The sequence below is a fragment of the Paroedura picta genome, chromosome 7, assembly GCF_049243985.1.
Source record: "Paroedura picta isolate Pp20150507F chromosome 7, Ppicta_v3.0, whole genome shotgun sequence".
NCBI lineage: Eukaryota > Metazoa > Chordata > Lepidosauria > Squamata > Gekkonidae > Paroedura > Paroedura picta.
Window position 1 is genome coordinate 87,346,975 of NC_135375.1, and position 17,466 is coordinate 87,364,440.

The 17,466-nt window shown below is 40.2% G+C and overlaps 1 protein-coding gene across 3 annotated transcripts in view; it reads left to right on the plus strand.

Moving 5' to 3' along the window:
* LPAR1 (lysophosphatidic acid receptor 1) overlaps positions 1-17,466 on the plus strand; it is a 75,847-nt gene that overhangs the window by 16,334 nt on the left and 42,047 nt on the right. For all 3 annotated transcript variants that reach the window (XM_077345280.1, XM_077345279.1, XM_077345281.1), the window contains exons 2-3: positions 8,560-8,732; positions 12,299-13,031. In XM_077345280.1, the coding sequence (XP_077201395.1) occupies positions 8,673-8,732; positions 12,299-13,031 (793 nt within the window). In that variant the 5' untranslated portion in view covers positions 8,560-8,672. The remainder of the gene's footprint in view (positions 1-8,559; positions 8,733-12,298; positions 13,032-17,466) is intronic.

The following is a 17,466-nucleotide window of genomic DNA, read 5'->3' on the forward strand; positions in this document are numbered from 1 at the left end:
AATATGGAGACCTGGGTTTGATTCCACATGCAGCCAGCTGGGTGACCTTGGGCCAGTCACAGTTCACTTCAAGCTGTTCTCACTGAACAGTTCTCTTAGAGCTCTCTCAACTCTACTTACTTCACAGGATGTCTGTTGTAGGGAAATCGATCAAGCAAAGAGGCTATTAAGTGCCCCCCCAAGTGGCAATTCACCTCCATGAAAATCTGATGCTCCCAAGTAATATAGTTTTAAGTTTATTTTATAACGTGTATTACATTTAATGGCCATATTGTTTTGGTCTCTAACGCTTCTGTCCATATATAACTTGGTCTGAATGACTGCATTGAACTAAACTGTTATAGGGAAAGGTGTTTGTAAGCCACTTTGAGACTCCTTCGAGTAGTGAAAAGCAGAGTATAAAAATCCAGCTTTTTCTTCTGTTTTATATATTTAAGGAAAATATGGTGGAGAGATATTTGGCTACACCAAACATGGTCCCTGGATCTCTGTTCACTGACAAATAGGGGACCTTATTGTCTTTTGAGACTGTACGGGCAATCTATAACTTGGTCATTCCAATATTGTATGGGATGGGGAATTGACCTTTTCAAAGCACATTAGGTAAAGGTAAAGGTATCCCTTGTGCAAGCACCGAGAGCCAGTATGGTGTAGTGGTTAGGAGTGCGGACTTCTAATCTGGCATCCCGGGTTTGATTCTGCGCTCCCCCACATGCAGCCAGCTGGGTGACCTTGGGCTCGCCACGGCACTGATAAAACTGTTCTGACCAAGCAGTGATATCAGGGCTCTCTCAGCCTCACCCACCCCACAGGGTGTCTGTTGTGGGGAGAGGAATGGGAAGGCGAATGTAAGCCTCCTTCGGGTAGGGAAAAGCGGCATATAAGAACCAACTCTTCTTCTTGTTCTTCTTCTTCCTAAAAAAATCTGGCCAGTAGCCACAGCAGGCCTTCTCAACCAGGGATTACTTGACAGCCCTGGAAGGGTTTCCTGAATGGGTGGGAGTTAATAAGTTTTTAAATTTTGTTAAACATTTACTGGGTGATATGACCATATATGGTCATGTCAACCTGCCACCCCGATCCCAAAATGACCAGTAATGGTCCTGGAGGTGGGAGGACGGTGAGGGGCTCCGGGTGGGTCTGTACACAAGTATGCTTCCCCACCATATTCTGCATGATTGCACTACTTCTGGTGTTTTTCAAAACCTGAAGAATGTTTCAGGGGTTTCTCAGTGGTAAAAACTGAGCCACAGTGTAAAGGGTAATGAGCACATAAGCTTGCAGTTTATGTCAGATAGTCTTTTAGAGATATATGTGTTTCTTGAAACTGTTTCATCAAAACAACAGCAGAAAGGCAGGATGAGCGGGATCAAGAACTAAAAGAGCATTGAGGAAGAGGTGCTGTACTGCAACTATTTCCACTGACAATCACTATACGCATTTTGAATATATTTTGTGTAAATAAGATCTTTTGATTTCAATGCTACATCATTTGATAGATTTTTTGAGGAATTTTGGGGGGGGGTGGATGCAAATTTGAGTTTTTAATGCAGGGATGGAATTTATGTTTTTACATTTCACATAAGTTCTACATTATTGTCTATATATTCTTTGATATTCCAGTGATGAAACTCTTTCGTTTTTAAATATCCGAATCAGTAAACATCTCCTATGTCCCTTGGATTTACATCTATTCCTGCTTTGTAGTTCTTCCTCTCTATGATATGATACTTGATGTTTTCAATTTAGCCTGCTCCTGAAGTATATTTTATACAGCAGGGGAGATTGGAAGCATTTTGGTAGTACTTGGTGTTACTGACTCGGACCATAACAATGGCCTTTTCGTGACCCGACGACAAAGCAGCTATTCAAGGTTTTACTGAGGTCATATATAGAGCACAAGTGGCTCAGTGAAAACAAATGAGAGTCATGTTATTAAAAAAACAAATTGTGGAACAACATTTGGGGGGTACCTTGGACTGCAGCAGGAGGGGGGAGGCGAAGAAGTCACACAGTTGACGTAAATTCTTCCACCCATGGAAATGCTTATTGGATCCAAGCCATGTCTCCACTGGTGAGAGGCACCCTTCTCCTCTAGTTTGTTTCCGTCCTGGCAGAGGAGAGCATGTTTTTAGTGTAATCTTGTTGGCCAGAGTCCTCCAAGGATAGGACTTTTTCTTTTTCCCTTTCTATATTTTCTGTTCTTTATTTCCCTTCATCATCCCTCTTTCCTTCTCTCCTTTATTTCCTCTTGCCTTGAGTACTAATAGGGCTGTGGAGCAGTGATCTGAACACAAGGTCTCAGGAGAGCCTTTCAGCAGAATTAATGAGGTCACAGCAGACAGGTGGCCTCCTCTATTGCCCAGCAAGCTGGCAAGACTCATCCAAGGAACTGAACAGGAACTGAACCACCTTCCCTTCCAAGTCTGAGATCAAAGATCAGCCTGAGATGGGGATCCATAGAGGACCACAGCCTGCTCTTCACTATGTTTAGTTATGAGTTCAGCATTTTCTTTGCTTACCTGAAACTATATGGAAAACTGACAAAGCTCTATCACATCAGTATATTGATGGCACCGTACTCTAGATCTTCACATGACTTCTTCCAGTGACTTCATGCCGGTGTTGTACAATAGGTGACAAGAGAGAACCCTATGGCACCCTTAAATTGGTGATCCTCATAGATCACCTGAGACTCACTCCCCTAAATCATAGCAAAACATTATCCAAATGACACAAGTATATCATGATTGATTTTGCTGAAAGAAGTTTAGAGGCCCTGAAGAACCAGCAGGGGTCAGTTTTCCCCATCAGCTGGCTACCTTAAGTACTGCAATTGATGTTGTCTCTGTTCCATACCCAGGTCCGAAATCAGAGCAAAAGAAATATAGATAACCCATTTATAAAAATAAGGCAGAGCTGGACCAACCCTGTTCCCTAGTGCTTTTATATTGGATCCATATACAAGTTCTTATTTCTTAGTTTTTACCCATTTATAATTGATGTTATATTTGTAATTTTATGTTTTTTACTGGCTGGTCTATGACCGTAAATAAAATTGATTGATTGATAACCCATATCATCCAGAAACACTTGGCGGTGAGATGAAACCATTCTTTTGAACACCTTGCTCCCAAAAAGGCAAACCAGAGACGAGTCATCATTGTGGATAACCATTGTAACTGGCCGACTACATCCATAGTGGTGCACAAATCCAAATTAAACCAAATAATATCCAGTTTATTATACCTAAATAATTTTAAATTAGAGAATTTAATCTCCCTACACCAGTCACCTTTGTCCTGGCCTGTACAGAGCAACAAATTGAAAACATGATTATCTGCATGTTAAGGCTGAGAGAGAATGGTTTTCTGAAGACACCTGTAAGCACTACATTCTTTTTGCTAAAGTGCTACACACATCCCACGGCAGTTAATTTATAATAAACAAAAAGTTTATGTGGCCTGTAAATACTGTTTTTCTATTACAGTGACATTGGCTTGGCATGTAGGTCTTTTACAATACAAGCCTAAACAGAGCTATTGCCTTCTGTACTCATTGACTTTCATGGATTTGAAGATGAAGCTCTGCTTAGGATAGCATTGTTAGAAGGGAAGGATAGAAGGTAAGAAGATGCTTGAAGAAGTGATTGTCAAGTACACTTTCAGTTGCCATTCTAGTAAGAAGTCTCATTCATTTGACTGCTTATCAGAAGATCAGCATAGATGCTATTTAGTTAACAAAGGGTTCTCAGTTGATTATTTATTTATTTCCCACATTATGTATTCATTTTGCCATAGAAGATTCCCCCCCCCCCTACTTCTGAGGGATGGGTATAATTTTTCTTTTGTAGCTAGCTTCGTTTTCACTCATTCTCCCACTCATTTCCCAGCATATAAGATTTCAACCAAAGAAAAGTAAAAAAAATCTTTCAGATTCCAAAAGGAAGCAATACATGAGTTTCAACAAAAATCTACATAATCTACTGGTATTTTGCTAAGAGTTTTATAATCCAGAGTCTTTCGCAGAGTTCTGAATTTTGGTATTTTAACTGATGATACTGCCCTTCATAATGTCAAGAATCATATGCATAACTTCCTCTTGGGTTCTGGGATTTTTAGATAAAATATTCAGTTCCAAATCTAAATAAACAGGAATAAACCCAATAAACAATGTGTATTCCAAACAAAGCAACAGAACAGACTAACTTACTGGCAGTTAGAATGGAAGGATAGAAGGATCCTAACCCCTTTCTCTGATCATAGATACACTGGAACAATTGTGAGATATGCTACCAGATCTAAACTGCAGAAATATTGTGTATGTTTAATTCTAGTACTGGCATAGAATTGGGTGGCATGTCAGAGGCAGATTGGGGCTTAGTCAACATCTTATGCCTTTCTGACTCTGGTAGTGCCCTCTGATGCTGACATTTTTATTAGAACTTATGCATTTTACTAATGCACATGCCAGTCCCCTAGTCTGAGAGGTTGACATAAATTAATTTAAAAGCACAATTAATTAAAATCCTGAATCTTCATATTAAAAGTTCACTTTATTCTGCAGTTGTGCCTTTAAAAGCAACTTGCTGTGCATATGTTAGCAGAAGACAATGTTCATTCCAATTCTGTTAAAAAAAAAACATGTAATTCCTAAATAAAGCCATGTAATTCCTGATTTGCCTGATACTTTCTGCATATCAAACTACATCAAATGTTGCAGGTTGATATTTCTTAGATGCTAAATGGAATAGAAGGAAATGGTCCTCAGTTCTCATTCCATGTGTTCATATTTCCATCAATATTTCATTAAAAGTATGCATTTTTTTTAAGTTGTGAAAATTTGAAGTTGCAAGATAAAATTTGGAATAAATACTAATGCAACGCTTGAGTTATGGCTGCTGCATTTCCCCTGATTTGCATCACTAATTAAGGTTTTGTTTGTTTGTTTGTTTGTTTATCTATCTATCAACAGAAATTACACTGCTACCTTTCTCCTGGGCATCTCAGGATCCAGACCAGGGAACAGCACTGCAAGGCCAATTTGATAAGCATTAATACAACTGATGGAAAAACAATAAAAATCAGTCTAAAAACATTTTCTGCCCCCACCAGCAGAGCATTTCCAATTTGTCCAGGCCTTGCTGAAGCATAAATTAGTATGGGAGATCAGGCTTCCCTAAATATGGAGCCAGCTTCCTATCCCAATTAGGGTTGTGTAAATAAACCAAACCAACCCCACAATATTTTTTGAGTTCAGGCGTATTAAGCCCCTAAACTTTCATTCCCCCTGCCCCATATTCCTGAATCCCAATTTCAGTATGGTATTCAGATTTGGTAAATATTCATGAATGCTGAATTTTTTTGGCCTAATTATGACTATCATTTTCTAAAAGAATAGAATCCAACAAGTCTCTCAAGCTTTTAACAGTTACTGACTATTAATAACAGAGCATAGCAGACCATAACTAATCTGCATTTTTATTCTACTCTCCTTGAAATCGATTCTTGTTCACCTCTTGATGTAGGGAGATGAATATTGTATTTATCAATGGCAGATGGGATTGAACCTCCAGGAAAGATTATTTACAATTTACAATTGGGGGAAAATACCTGGGCAAAGTGAAATGAATACAGATTAATTCCAGAACAGGAGCTATGTCTCTCTGTAGTGACATGAAGATAAAAGAGGTTATGGCAGAGGGAAAACTTTATTGTTTTGAGCTTTTGTAGACCACAGATTACTTTGGGTCATATGTGGCTGCTGTTGGTAGCTGACCAAATGCTTAACAGCTTCCCTGTTTTTGACGTTCAGACAGTTTGCAGAAACAGGTTTTTTAAGCCCCTGTTATGCTGCCAGAATAGATTGTTTGGGGGTTTGGTGTATCACAAATTGTGCAGACTTGAACTATTTTACTAAATTTGCGAGATGGATAGAGATGTACTTCAGAGAGAGAGGTGAGTTGGTTTTGAAACGCATTATAAGAATAAACCAAGGTAAAGAAATGAATGACTGTACAATGAGGGTTAGGGGGAGTGGTTTTTCAGTTTTGATAAATAAGGAAGAGGCAGCAATATGAAGGAGAGTAAACTGTGAAATAACTAAGAAAAATACAAATTGGGGTTAGGAATGGAAAGTCAACACCTTCAAAGTATGTCCTTTTGGTACTTTTTTTGCCTCCAGAGAACTAGGTAGAATGTACATATCTTTACCCTACCTGTCCTAATTGGGAAATAACTCACACTAACTTCAATGTTAGAGCCTCTTGTGGCGCAGAGTGGTAAGGCAGCAGACATGCAGTCTGAAAGCTCTGCCCATGAGGCTGGGAGTTCAATCCCAGCAGCCGGCTCAAGGTTGACTCAGCCTTCCATCCTTCCGAGGTCGGTAAAATGAGTACCTAGCTTGCTGGGGGGTAAACGGTAATGACTGGGGAAGGCACTGGCAAACCACCCCATATTGAGTCTGCCAGGAAAACGCTAGAGGGCGTCACCCCAAGGGTCAGACATGATCCAGTGCTTGCACAGGGGATACCTTTACCACCTTTAACTTTAATGTCTGAGGAGTAGTAATACAGAAATACACAAATAAAAGCATATTGTGTTTTGAACATTGAAGCAAACATTTTGAAATGACTGCTTTAGAGTAGGAGTAGTTGTTTCTATCTTGGCATGCAAATTTGAGGTTACTTTTAAGGCTAGCATCACTGACCCAAAAGGGCTGCTTTCTCTTGACAGGATTTAATGCTAGTTGTAGAAAAAAATGACTGACTAGTTTTGACATTCTGGATTATGAGCAATGCCATGACAAATCCAAGTTATTTATTTAATGGGTTAATGTCTATATTTGCTCAGTAAGGGTTGTTCTCAGCACTTTTATTTCCGGGGAAAAACATACTAAGGTAAGGAGCCAATATTGCCTGAATATTAATAACTATAAGTGCTAGAAACTGAATCTAGACAACTGATATAGCTTGCATAAGTATACAAATCTAATTTTCTAGAGTCAACTCGACTCGTGTTTGTTACAGAACAATTTTATTTTAAAACTGAGTTTGTCATGGAAAAACTAGTGAGAGACACACAGTTGCTGTTGCTATTACATAATCAAAGCAGGTTTCAGGTTCTGGGGGCATTCCATTCAGTGCCATACCATTTGTCAGCTGTTGCAGGATAAAATTCCATGTGTTGAACATTTTGTAGTGGACAAGTGAAGCACTTTTGCAGTCTCTCTGGAGTGCTGTTGTAGCTAGAGTTAACGTCTTAATTCGTTTCATTTTATTGCTTTATTGCCATTCATTTGGTGAACCCTGTAACACAAAGATAATCTCAAGGGAGGGGGGGAGGAAAGTACAGGCTGTTCTAAAACTTGGTACTTGGCGGATGTAAAGCTGCTATATAATATTAAATAGTGTGGGAAATATAGATACAATTTTCATAGCAAGGAACAGGATGGCAGGCAGATCGGAACAGGCTGCTACAGATACAGTTGAGCAAAAAGAAGTCAGCGCTTTCCAATATACAGCTTTAATATTTTCATAGAATCATAGAATCACAGAATAATAGAGTTGGAAGGGACCTCATGGGTCATCTAGTCCAACCCCCTGCACTATGCAGGACACTCACAACCCTATCGCTCATCCACTGTAACCTGCCTCCCCTTTAAGCCTTCACAGAATCAGCCTCTCTGTCAGATGGCTATCCAGCCTCTGTTTAAAAATTTCAAAAGGTGTAGAACTCACCACCTCCCGAGGAAGCCTGTTCCACTGAGAAAATGCTCTGTCAGGAATTTCTTCCTGATGTTTAGACAGAATTTATTTTGAATTAATTTCATCCCATTGGTTCTGGTCCATACCTCCGGGGCAAGAGAGAACAACTCTGCTCCATCCTCTGGCAGCCTTATAAATTTTGTTTGTGTGACACAAAGAACAGGGCAATGTGCTGCTTTTCCCTTGAAACTATTTTTGTGGCAACATTTCCTATTTCAGTGTTGATAAGATGTACCTAAGTTTATTGCTTCCATTTTAGTTTAGATTCAGTGATTATTCTATACTGATGTTAAGTAATGGGTTCAATCCAATGATACATCCAATGTAAGACCTCTCCTTGAGACACAGGAAAGCCACCACTAGTTGAAGCAGACAATACAGACCTTGGTAGACCAGTGATATGACTCATTATGAAACAGTGTTCTATGTGTATTCCTAGCAGCCATTTTGGAACCTGCGAAAGTTGACTTGCAGGATTATGGGGCACATGGGTCAGTGGGCCACAGTGAAGAAGAGAAATTGTACTTTCTGGCACTTCAGCCCCTTCTGACATCAGAGCACCACAGACGAGCAACACACCTTCGTTACTCAACTTTCCTGGGCTGGAAATGATTGGGGAGGGAGGATTTGAAAGATCCATCCTTCTTGCATAAAAATCTACTTTTGTTGCTAGAGCTGATTGCTGGATACAGCCCATTGTTCCTTAGAATTTCACATAAATTGTATTGTAATTAATTAAGGATTTTATTTTTTTTTTCTGTTTTAATGTCCTAAAACACTTCTCTTCTTTCTAGGCCTAAATGTCACCATGATTGGTAACTGATCAGGAATCCCAAGATTAACCAAAACATTTGAAGTGTGGAAGGCTGAAAAAAATCTAATATACCACTAACCCTGGTGTGTAGCCATGGCAGACCCTTCAGCTGAAGTACCTTTTTCTGTGGTGACACAAACGGAATTAATTGAGGTAAGTTGAAACAGTTAATAATAATTTTAATAGCAGAGTTTAATGAAATTTTGCATATCTACACAGCTGTCAGGCTTAGATTTCTGAGCTTTTATAGTTAGAAAGTTTATGTGCCATACTAAATGACAGGTATGTATTGTTCTCCTTTCTGCACATATTGGGAATTCGGGAGAATGATTTCTGCTAACATGATTTTTGCTAACAAATAACATGGGACCCAAAAAACAGTGCTGTGACTTTTGCAGTAATAGGGTATCTGTATTATTTTTAATCAGATGTACTTCCAGTAAATATGCTTATGTGTTTGAAACAGAATATCACATGTGCTAAGCCAATAGATTTTCACTGCATAATGGTATAGAAGAATGAAAGAGAAATTATTTGCCTAGGCTGGCAATAAGATAGATGGGCAGCTTCTTCCTTTCAGAGGTTGGATCTGGCAGTTATATGTTTTCCTTGAAGACTCAAGCTGAAAACAAAAGTGACTATTATATCATCAGTGTATCAAAGTTGTGGATTAGTTTTGCTGATCACGAAGGAGGTTTTTCTTGTGATAGTGAATGCAAATCCTTCTGCTGGATATAAAGGAATTTCATGTTTCATTATTGGGTTTCTTTTTTAATTAGACATTTTATTTAAAAATAATACATTACATATAACAAAACTATTGTTTCTCAAAGATATTAAACTATTATTTTATAAAACAAAACAAGTGAAGCATGTTTCATTATTGACTGAGATACAGAGGACTTACATGTAGGAAAGAGGAGGATGTACTGGGAATTGGAGCAACCTCCACTGGACCTGGATAAGGGGGAATTAGTTTTTTAAAGGGTTCCAGAAAGGAATAACACAGCCTATGTATACTAGGGTGGATCTTGGTAATGGAACCATGAAATAAAATTACATAGAAAAAGATTGTAAGAGCTTTTAAACACAAATAACTTTACTGTATACAAAATTTAAAAATGTAAAGAACCTACACTAAGCACCTGAGAACTAGTTCCCTAAGTAATAATACATGCATATAAACATAAACACCCCAATGAGAGGATGCATTTTATAACAAGGAAAAGGGAGGACATTGGGATGTTTTAGGGATCTGAAATCCTGGGCTGGAGGTCTAGAGTGGTTCAAGGAGCAGAGTGAGGAGCTGGCCAAGCTTGGAGAAAAAGCCTGCAACACAGTTGTAGGGGTGTTCAGATAATGAGAAAATATGGCACACTTTTCACTAATCTGGGATGGTCTTTTTATGGGCAAGAGTCCCATAGCTAGATATGGAAACCTACTTTCCCAAGAATGTGGTTAGTTCAAGTTGTGAATCTTGAATTTGACTGGGCAGTTTGAAGGTAACTGCTGACAAATCTTGGCTGAGAAAATATCTTGATTTGGCTATTGTGAACCAAATCTGAATGGGCACAGAGAGCCTGGATGAGGCAACATGATTAACATACTTTAATTAGGTTAAAGTGAGCTAGATCTGCATTGATACAAAAGTTGGGTGAGTCGCAATAGCTCCTGAAACAGAATGAAGTGAAAATAAATGACTTGGGTGCCATTCTTGATTGAGTAAGAAAGGGGAAAAGAAGAACTTGGTATTGGTTAATGTAATAACATCTTCCTGGGAAGATAAGTCTGGGATATGCCAGGACATTCCAATGTTGAAAAGTCTTTTGTTATTGAGCGTTAAGTGAAGTCTTATTTTTATTGAGAATGCTGAACTGGGGGAGATTGCATTTGATTGGTTTATGATGACAGCGTACACTTAATCAGGGAGTTTCCAATGTCACGGCAGAACCCAAGTGCTTTTATGAGGCTACCTAGTTTCCAGTGCCCTTAGCACTGTAAAAAGGAGTGTGTCTTAAAACAACTATGTCCAAAGTTATACGGGTACCCCACTAACCAAGGGGGCCTTAGTTGGAGGAGTGGGTAGGGTCCTTACAATTTATTTATTTTATATATAATCCTATATTAGTAGGCTTTTGACCAAGTGTTAATTAGTAATTGGTTGATTATATAAAGAGAAAGAGAAAGGACAACATGCATTACGAAACCATCACAGTACATTGCAATTTTCATAGCTTTCATGGCTTTAAAGAGTTAGGACAGATGCTTGGGGAGGAGTAGTATCACTGAGGAGAAGAAAGGATAATATATAATGAGTGGGTAGATGAATTTGGTTGAACAGAAATGGCTACTCTGAAACTAAAATACTTTGATGAGTAGTTATTATTTTTATTTAATTTATTTGTACCCCTTTTCCTCCACAGTGGGAACCAAATATCTTACATTTTTCTCTTCGCCTCCATTTTATCCTCAAAACAACCCTTTGAGGTAGGTTAGGCTTTGAGTGTGTGACTAGCCCAAGGTCACCCAGCAGGTCTGCATGGTATTAAGTGGAGATTCAAGCCTGGGTGTCCCAGATGCTGTTAATGACTACACCATACTGGCATCCATATGTATGCTACATGGGTACATGTGCATCATCACTTCCCCACCCAGTGATAAAATGAGTAGTCCTTTGAGAATCTGGCATTTAAATTTTGATTATTTATTGGGTCTCTCTTAACAAACTCCTCTCAGCTAGGGACGACATAGCTTCCTTGCATCTAGTCTGTTTCTGCCCCCTTACCAAAAGCTATTTTTCTTTTTGCCATTTCTTTGCAGTAGCTTTACAATGAATACATAGTAGGGAAGGTCAACACCCTTTTTGGTTTTTATTTTGCTTTTTACCGGCAGTTGGCGGTGGCTTGTAATCATAGCTTCCAACCGGGCTATCTGACTGTTTGTAATCACAGCTTCCAATGAGGTCTTTGACCTTTCTAACATACCGTTGTTTCCACTACCTCCCAGTTGATGCAGATCCTTTTTTGGTAACACACTTTTCAGAAACCTCTCTTGTTGTGCATGCTGTCCAGCTCAGATCGCTTTCTCTAACAGTTGCTGCATTTTACGTTCTCAGGTTTCCACATGAAATGTAAATTGAAGGAAATAGATGGTAGGATTTTCTTGAATCTTTATTTTGGTCCTGGAAGGTTTGGATAATTGTTTTCTACTTACTGAAATTACAATGCTCATAGGAAAGTTCCAGACTGACTCACACATACCCTGAAGATGGTCAGAGTGTTTTATCAAATTGTAAAGCAAGTGAATATAAAGATAGTGTATGAGCATGACTTCTACCCAGAGATCCACCTCACCACACTGGAGTAGAGTAGTGTTGTCTGGATTTCACACCTAAATCCAGTGACAGTGACAAATAATTTGAAATAATTTTTTACTTTGAACAGAATAAGCCTTCCACCAAGAAGAGCCATTTAGAAGGGCTGCTTTGACTTAAATTGCTGTAAATGGAACAAAACAAGTCTTCCATCACCATGTAGAAGTGCTGCATTGTCATGTCCCATGTTTTTAATATCTGTAGCTTTACTTCAGTTCTAAGATGTATTTACATAACTGGAGACCAGCAGACATTTTCATTAATTCCCTCTTCTAGATATTTTTTTCAGACAGCACAATGCTTCCAGTTCCAACTTGAAATTCTGCCTTATGTTTTTCTTTTCCAGGAACCACAGTGCTACTACAATGAAACCATTGCCTTCTTTTATAACCGAAGTGGGAAGCCTCTAGCCACTGAGTGGAACACCGTGAGCAAGCTTGTGATGGGACTTGGGATTACAGTATGTGTCTTCATCATGTTAGCCAACCTCTTAGTTATGGTAGCTATCTACGTCAACCGCCGTTTTCACTTTCCTATTTATTACCTAATGGCTAACTTGGCTGCTGCAGACTTCTTTGCAGGACTGGCATACTTCTACCTAATGTTTAACACGGGACCCAACACTAGAAGATTGACTGTCAGCACCTGGCTCCTTCGTCAGGGCCTCATTGATACAAGCCTGACAGCCTCTGTTGCTAACTTGTTAGCAATTGCCATAGAGAGGCACATCACAGTGTTCCGCATGCAGTTGCATACTCGGATGAGTAACCGGAGAGTTGTGGTGGTAATTGTTGTCATCTGGACTATGGCCATCATCATGGGAGCTATACCAAGTGTGGGCTGGAATTGTATCTGTGACCTCGCTCACTGTTCCAACATGGCGCCACTCTACAGTGACTCTTACTTGGTCTTCTGGGCTATTTTCAACCTGGTCACCTTTGTAGTCATGGTGGTCTTATATGCTCATATTTTTGGCTATGTCCGCCAGAGGACTATGAGAATGTCCAGACATAGTTCTGGACCACGTAGAAATCGGGACACCATGATGAGTCTTCTGAAGACTGTGGTCATTGTGCTTGGTAAGTCTCTTTAGAAAATTTTTACAACAACTCTCCCAGTGGAATACCATTGAATTCTGTCCAGGAATTGAGTGTCCTCCCACCCCAGGAATGAGATTAATATTTAAAAGTATCAAAAGACTCATGATTCCATAAGGGGTGGCGTTCAAAAAGCACTATGCATCTATGATTATATGCATAGGTGTTTCAGCAGAGAAGTATGAATTAAAAAACAATTCACGGGCATCGCAGGGCCTTTAAGACATGGAGAAAGGGGATTGGTTGTCTACATTGATTGACAGGCGGAAGAGAGTCACATGTAAAGTGCATTGCTCTCTTCCACCAATTCCAGAAGCACATGTGGAGGTTGAGAAGCGCACTTAGGCGGCAGACAAAAGTGAGACAGCAAAAAGGAGGAGGGGCCAGGGGACATGATATGATTTAGTGCTTCGCCATTCAGCTGGCATAACGCTATTTTTACTAATGTGTAGAAATGCCCTCAGTGTTTTTCTGTCAACAGTAAGGATATATTTCAAGAGGAAACAATGTTTTAAAAACCTAATGAAACCTAAATTTTGTTAGCTAGGTGGTCAACAGGTTGCCAGGTTTTTCAAAAGTGTGAGCTACTTTTAGTTCTTATTTAATACTAGCAAGAAAGCCCATTGCAAGCAGGAATGCAATGGGCGCTAGGATTCAGGGGACACCGGGAGGTGCAGATCTCTCTGTTTGTGCCTCTCTCTCCCTCTCGCTGCGTGTCTCAGTGTGCCTCTCAGCAGGAGGCATAGCAGAATTAGGGGTCAGGAGGGAAGCAGGGCTGGTGTGCAGTTTGGGGCAGCTCTCTGTCTCTGTTTCTATCTCTGTCTCCCTCCATCGCAGCAGGGATGGCTGTGTCTCTCTCTCCGTGGCAGCAGGAGCCATAGCAGGCAATGAGGGCTTGTTCTTAGGAGGAAAACAGGGCTGTTGTGCAGTTTGGAGCAGCTCTCTGTCTCTGTCTCTGTCTCCCTCCATCACAGCAGGGGCACATTTCTGTGTGTCTTTCTGTCTGAGGCAGCAGGAGCCATAGCAGGTAATGAGGGCTCATTCTTAGGAGGGAAGCAGGGCTGGTCAGCAGCTTGGGGCAGCTCTCTCTGTGTCTCTCTCTGCCTCCCTTGCAGCAGGAGTGATAGGAGGGAAAGAGGGCTCATGTTTGGTCTGGCAGGGCTCTGCATCTCTCTCTCTGTCTTTGGCATGTCTGAGGGGAATGTGGCTAGCGTCCAGGGAGGGAGGGCAGGAGCTGTAGGGGCGGGGCAGGTCCCTATTCCAACTTGGACAGCCAGACACATTCCACCCCCCAGGCTGTTTCACAAATATATAGAAGAACCATGGATAAGGATAAGAACATCTGCATGCCATGGTCAACCAAGAGCTGAAGTTCTGTTTACTTGTTTATTTACTGAAGTCATTTATAGTTTACTTTTCTCATTGAAACTTGAGGCAGATTACAGAATTAGAAAACATGCAAAGAAAATCCCTCCAGTCCAATATATATACAAAGTAATAAAATGAGAGCAGTACATTAAAACTGTGTAATGTAACCAATAAACACATAAATGAAATTGCTTGAAATTTTCATGAGACATTGAGACAACTCTATTCCTTTTATAAACAATGCCCTTAAGAAGAATCCAAAGGAGTTTCAGAACAGCTTACAATTGCCTTCCCTTACTCTCTTGATGCCAGACAACCTTAGAGAGGTCTGACAGAACAGCTCTGGCAGGAGAACTAAACAGTGCCCTCCAGGCCACCAAACCAGAGCAGAACAACAGTACCCGAAGTTGGCAACCTACTACAACAACTACAACAGCTACCATACTGGGAGAATGGACATCTCTAACTGCAACTGCAGTGCCCCCCCCCCGAACAAAACACTGAAATAAAGTAAACACTGAGTGAAGGAACTGTAAAAATCAACTTTAAAAAACACACAAGTCAGAGCAAGCTCAGCTTGCAGTGATGATGATGATATCGTCCGTTTAGTCGTGTCCGACCCTCGGCGATTCCACATGAAAGCCTCCACCACGCGCCCCTGTCAATGACCACTTCTTTTAGTTGGTTCATGGTCATCCTTGTGTCAGCTTTGATCATGTCGAGCCAATGGATCCTTTGGCAACCACATTTCCTTTTGCCGCTGACCATGCCGAGCATTGATTTTTCTAACAAATTTGTTCGCATGATGTGTCTATAATTCGAAAGCATCTGTTTTCATCCCGTCTTCTTTCTTATTTGCAAAAGGCAATGCGACGATTGGCTGGCTGGAGCAGGCTTTTATTTCAATTACCCTATATACCCACGTATAAGCCAAGGAAGGCTTTTTCAGTGTGGAAAAGGTGCCGAAAAACTAGGCTTATATTCGAGTATATAGAGTACTTTTTATTTTGTCTCTAGTATCCCCAAAATACTTGCTTAGTTTCAGAAGTTTCCTTGTATGATTCTCCCAATTAGCCTTCAGATTTAGAGGGCTGCCAGCACACCTTGTTTTAAAAGAGCAGATGAATGGAAAATTCAACATTCTACCTCAGGCATTTATTTCTGTAAAGCATGAATGGCAATGCTAGCAATTTATCTCTGCCAAGACTGTATTTCCTGATCTTGGAAAAGCTAATATATGTTCTCAGACATGTGTGTGGAAAAGATTACTGAATGTTTATCCGCATGTTGCACGGATTTTTCCAGATAAACTTTTGGCTTTATGCATCAGTAAATGTTGTATACAGCGTCATGTGGAAAAGGAGCATACAAACTTCTCCAGTGACCAAGCACCAGGTTACTGCACCAGCATTAGACACAAAATGAAGTGTCTCACTGTGAGAGAAATAGGAAAGACAATATTTGCATTCCTTTCAAAAGAAAAGTTCTTACAGTTAGCTCAACAGCAAAGTTTGAGGTACTCTAGTTCTTTCATCTTGGAGAACTAAGTTACAGTGAGACAACACATAGGATAAGGAAGATTGAAATCCCGTGTTTAAGAAGCTCATTGACTTGATTAAGAAAGCAGCCTCTAAGCCAGGGGTAGTCAAACTGCAGCCCTCCAAATGTCCATGGACTACAATTCCCAGGAGCCCCTGCCAGCATTCACTGACAGGGGCTCCTGGGAATTGTAGTTCATGGACATCTGGAGGGCTGCAGTCTAAGCAGTTCTAAAAACTAAGCCCCAATTCAGACAGGAAAATAATCTTAGGATTGCAATGTAAAAATGCTTCTAAGAAAGCTAAAATATTCAATTATATTCTGAGTGCCGAAAAAATCTAAGCAGGAAAATTTTATTAACATCTATTTTTTTAATTATTATTTATTGGATTTTTATACTGCCTGTCTCCCATAAAGGGCCCATGAAACTGTGCCAAAGTCGACCCCCAGAATAGTGACTAGCATTTCATCCTATACTTGTGAAAGAATTCTTACATCATACAGCCAGTAATATTAATTAAAATGCCACAGCCACACATGTATAAGAACTGCCCTTTCACATCCTTCAGCAATTTTAAGATCAAGGTAGGGAAAGAGTTCCAGTGGTAGTGAAGAATATATCCATGTCTGGAATATAATTTCTAGTTCTACTAATGTAAGATAGTTGACTCTAAATTGATAGTTGATAATTGACTTTAAACCAGGGGTAGTCAACCTGTGGTCCTCCAGATGTCCATGGACTACAATTCCCATGAGCCCCTGCCAGCAAATGCTGGCAGGGGCTCATGGGAATTGTAGTCCATGGACATCTGGAGGACCACAGGTTGACTACCCCTGCTCTAAACAATTTGTGAGATAATGTAAAGAGATAGACATGTAAAGAAATAACTTCCTCTCATTCACAGAACTTCTGAGCAATGCGCTTAAAATCAGAAAGCCATCATTTTCAAAAAAGCTTGCAAGTCCATTTAAACCAACATCATAATCGACCCCCCCCCTCAAGTTCCAGACTTCCTAATGTAAATGGGGGAGGACTCTTTTTAATTAACAGAAAAGTATTTTCATCCATCTCCTTTGTACTTGTGTACGGCCAAACAAGAGAATCTTATTTGTCTGCCTCAATAAATGGCTGACATTGTGCTCACAATCTCCTTATAGCCTTGATTTGCTCCAATAGGATAGTTACCCTTTCTCCAGAGAGGGGGGGAAATTCTCCTTCTGGTGGCAGGAGTGATGTGGGATCCAGTTGAGTTTCACAAGAGTGTTCATTGTTTTGACATGACTAAGATGGCTTGAACCTCTGGCTGGACCAGTCAGGAGCTGGCACACTGCATCATCCCACAGAATTGCTGAAATGCTGAATCTTAGGGCAGAGTCAAAACAGAGGAGATATTCCCCCTCTTTTAATGCTCTTTTGTCTCCCCCCACCCCCCACCCCCCACCCCAGCTTAGTAAAATATGTTAAACAGAAGGAAATGATTTCATAGACGGAGCTCTTTCTCTTTTTAAC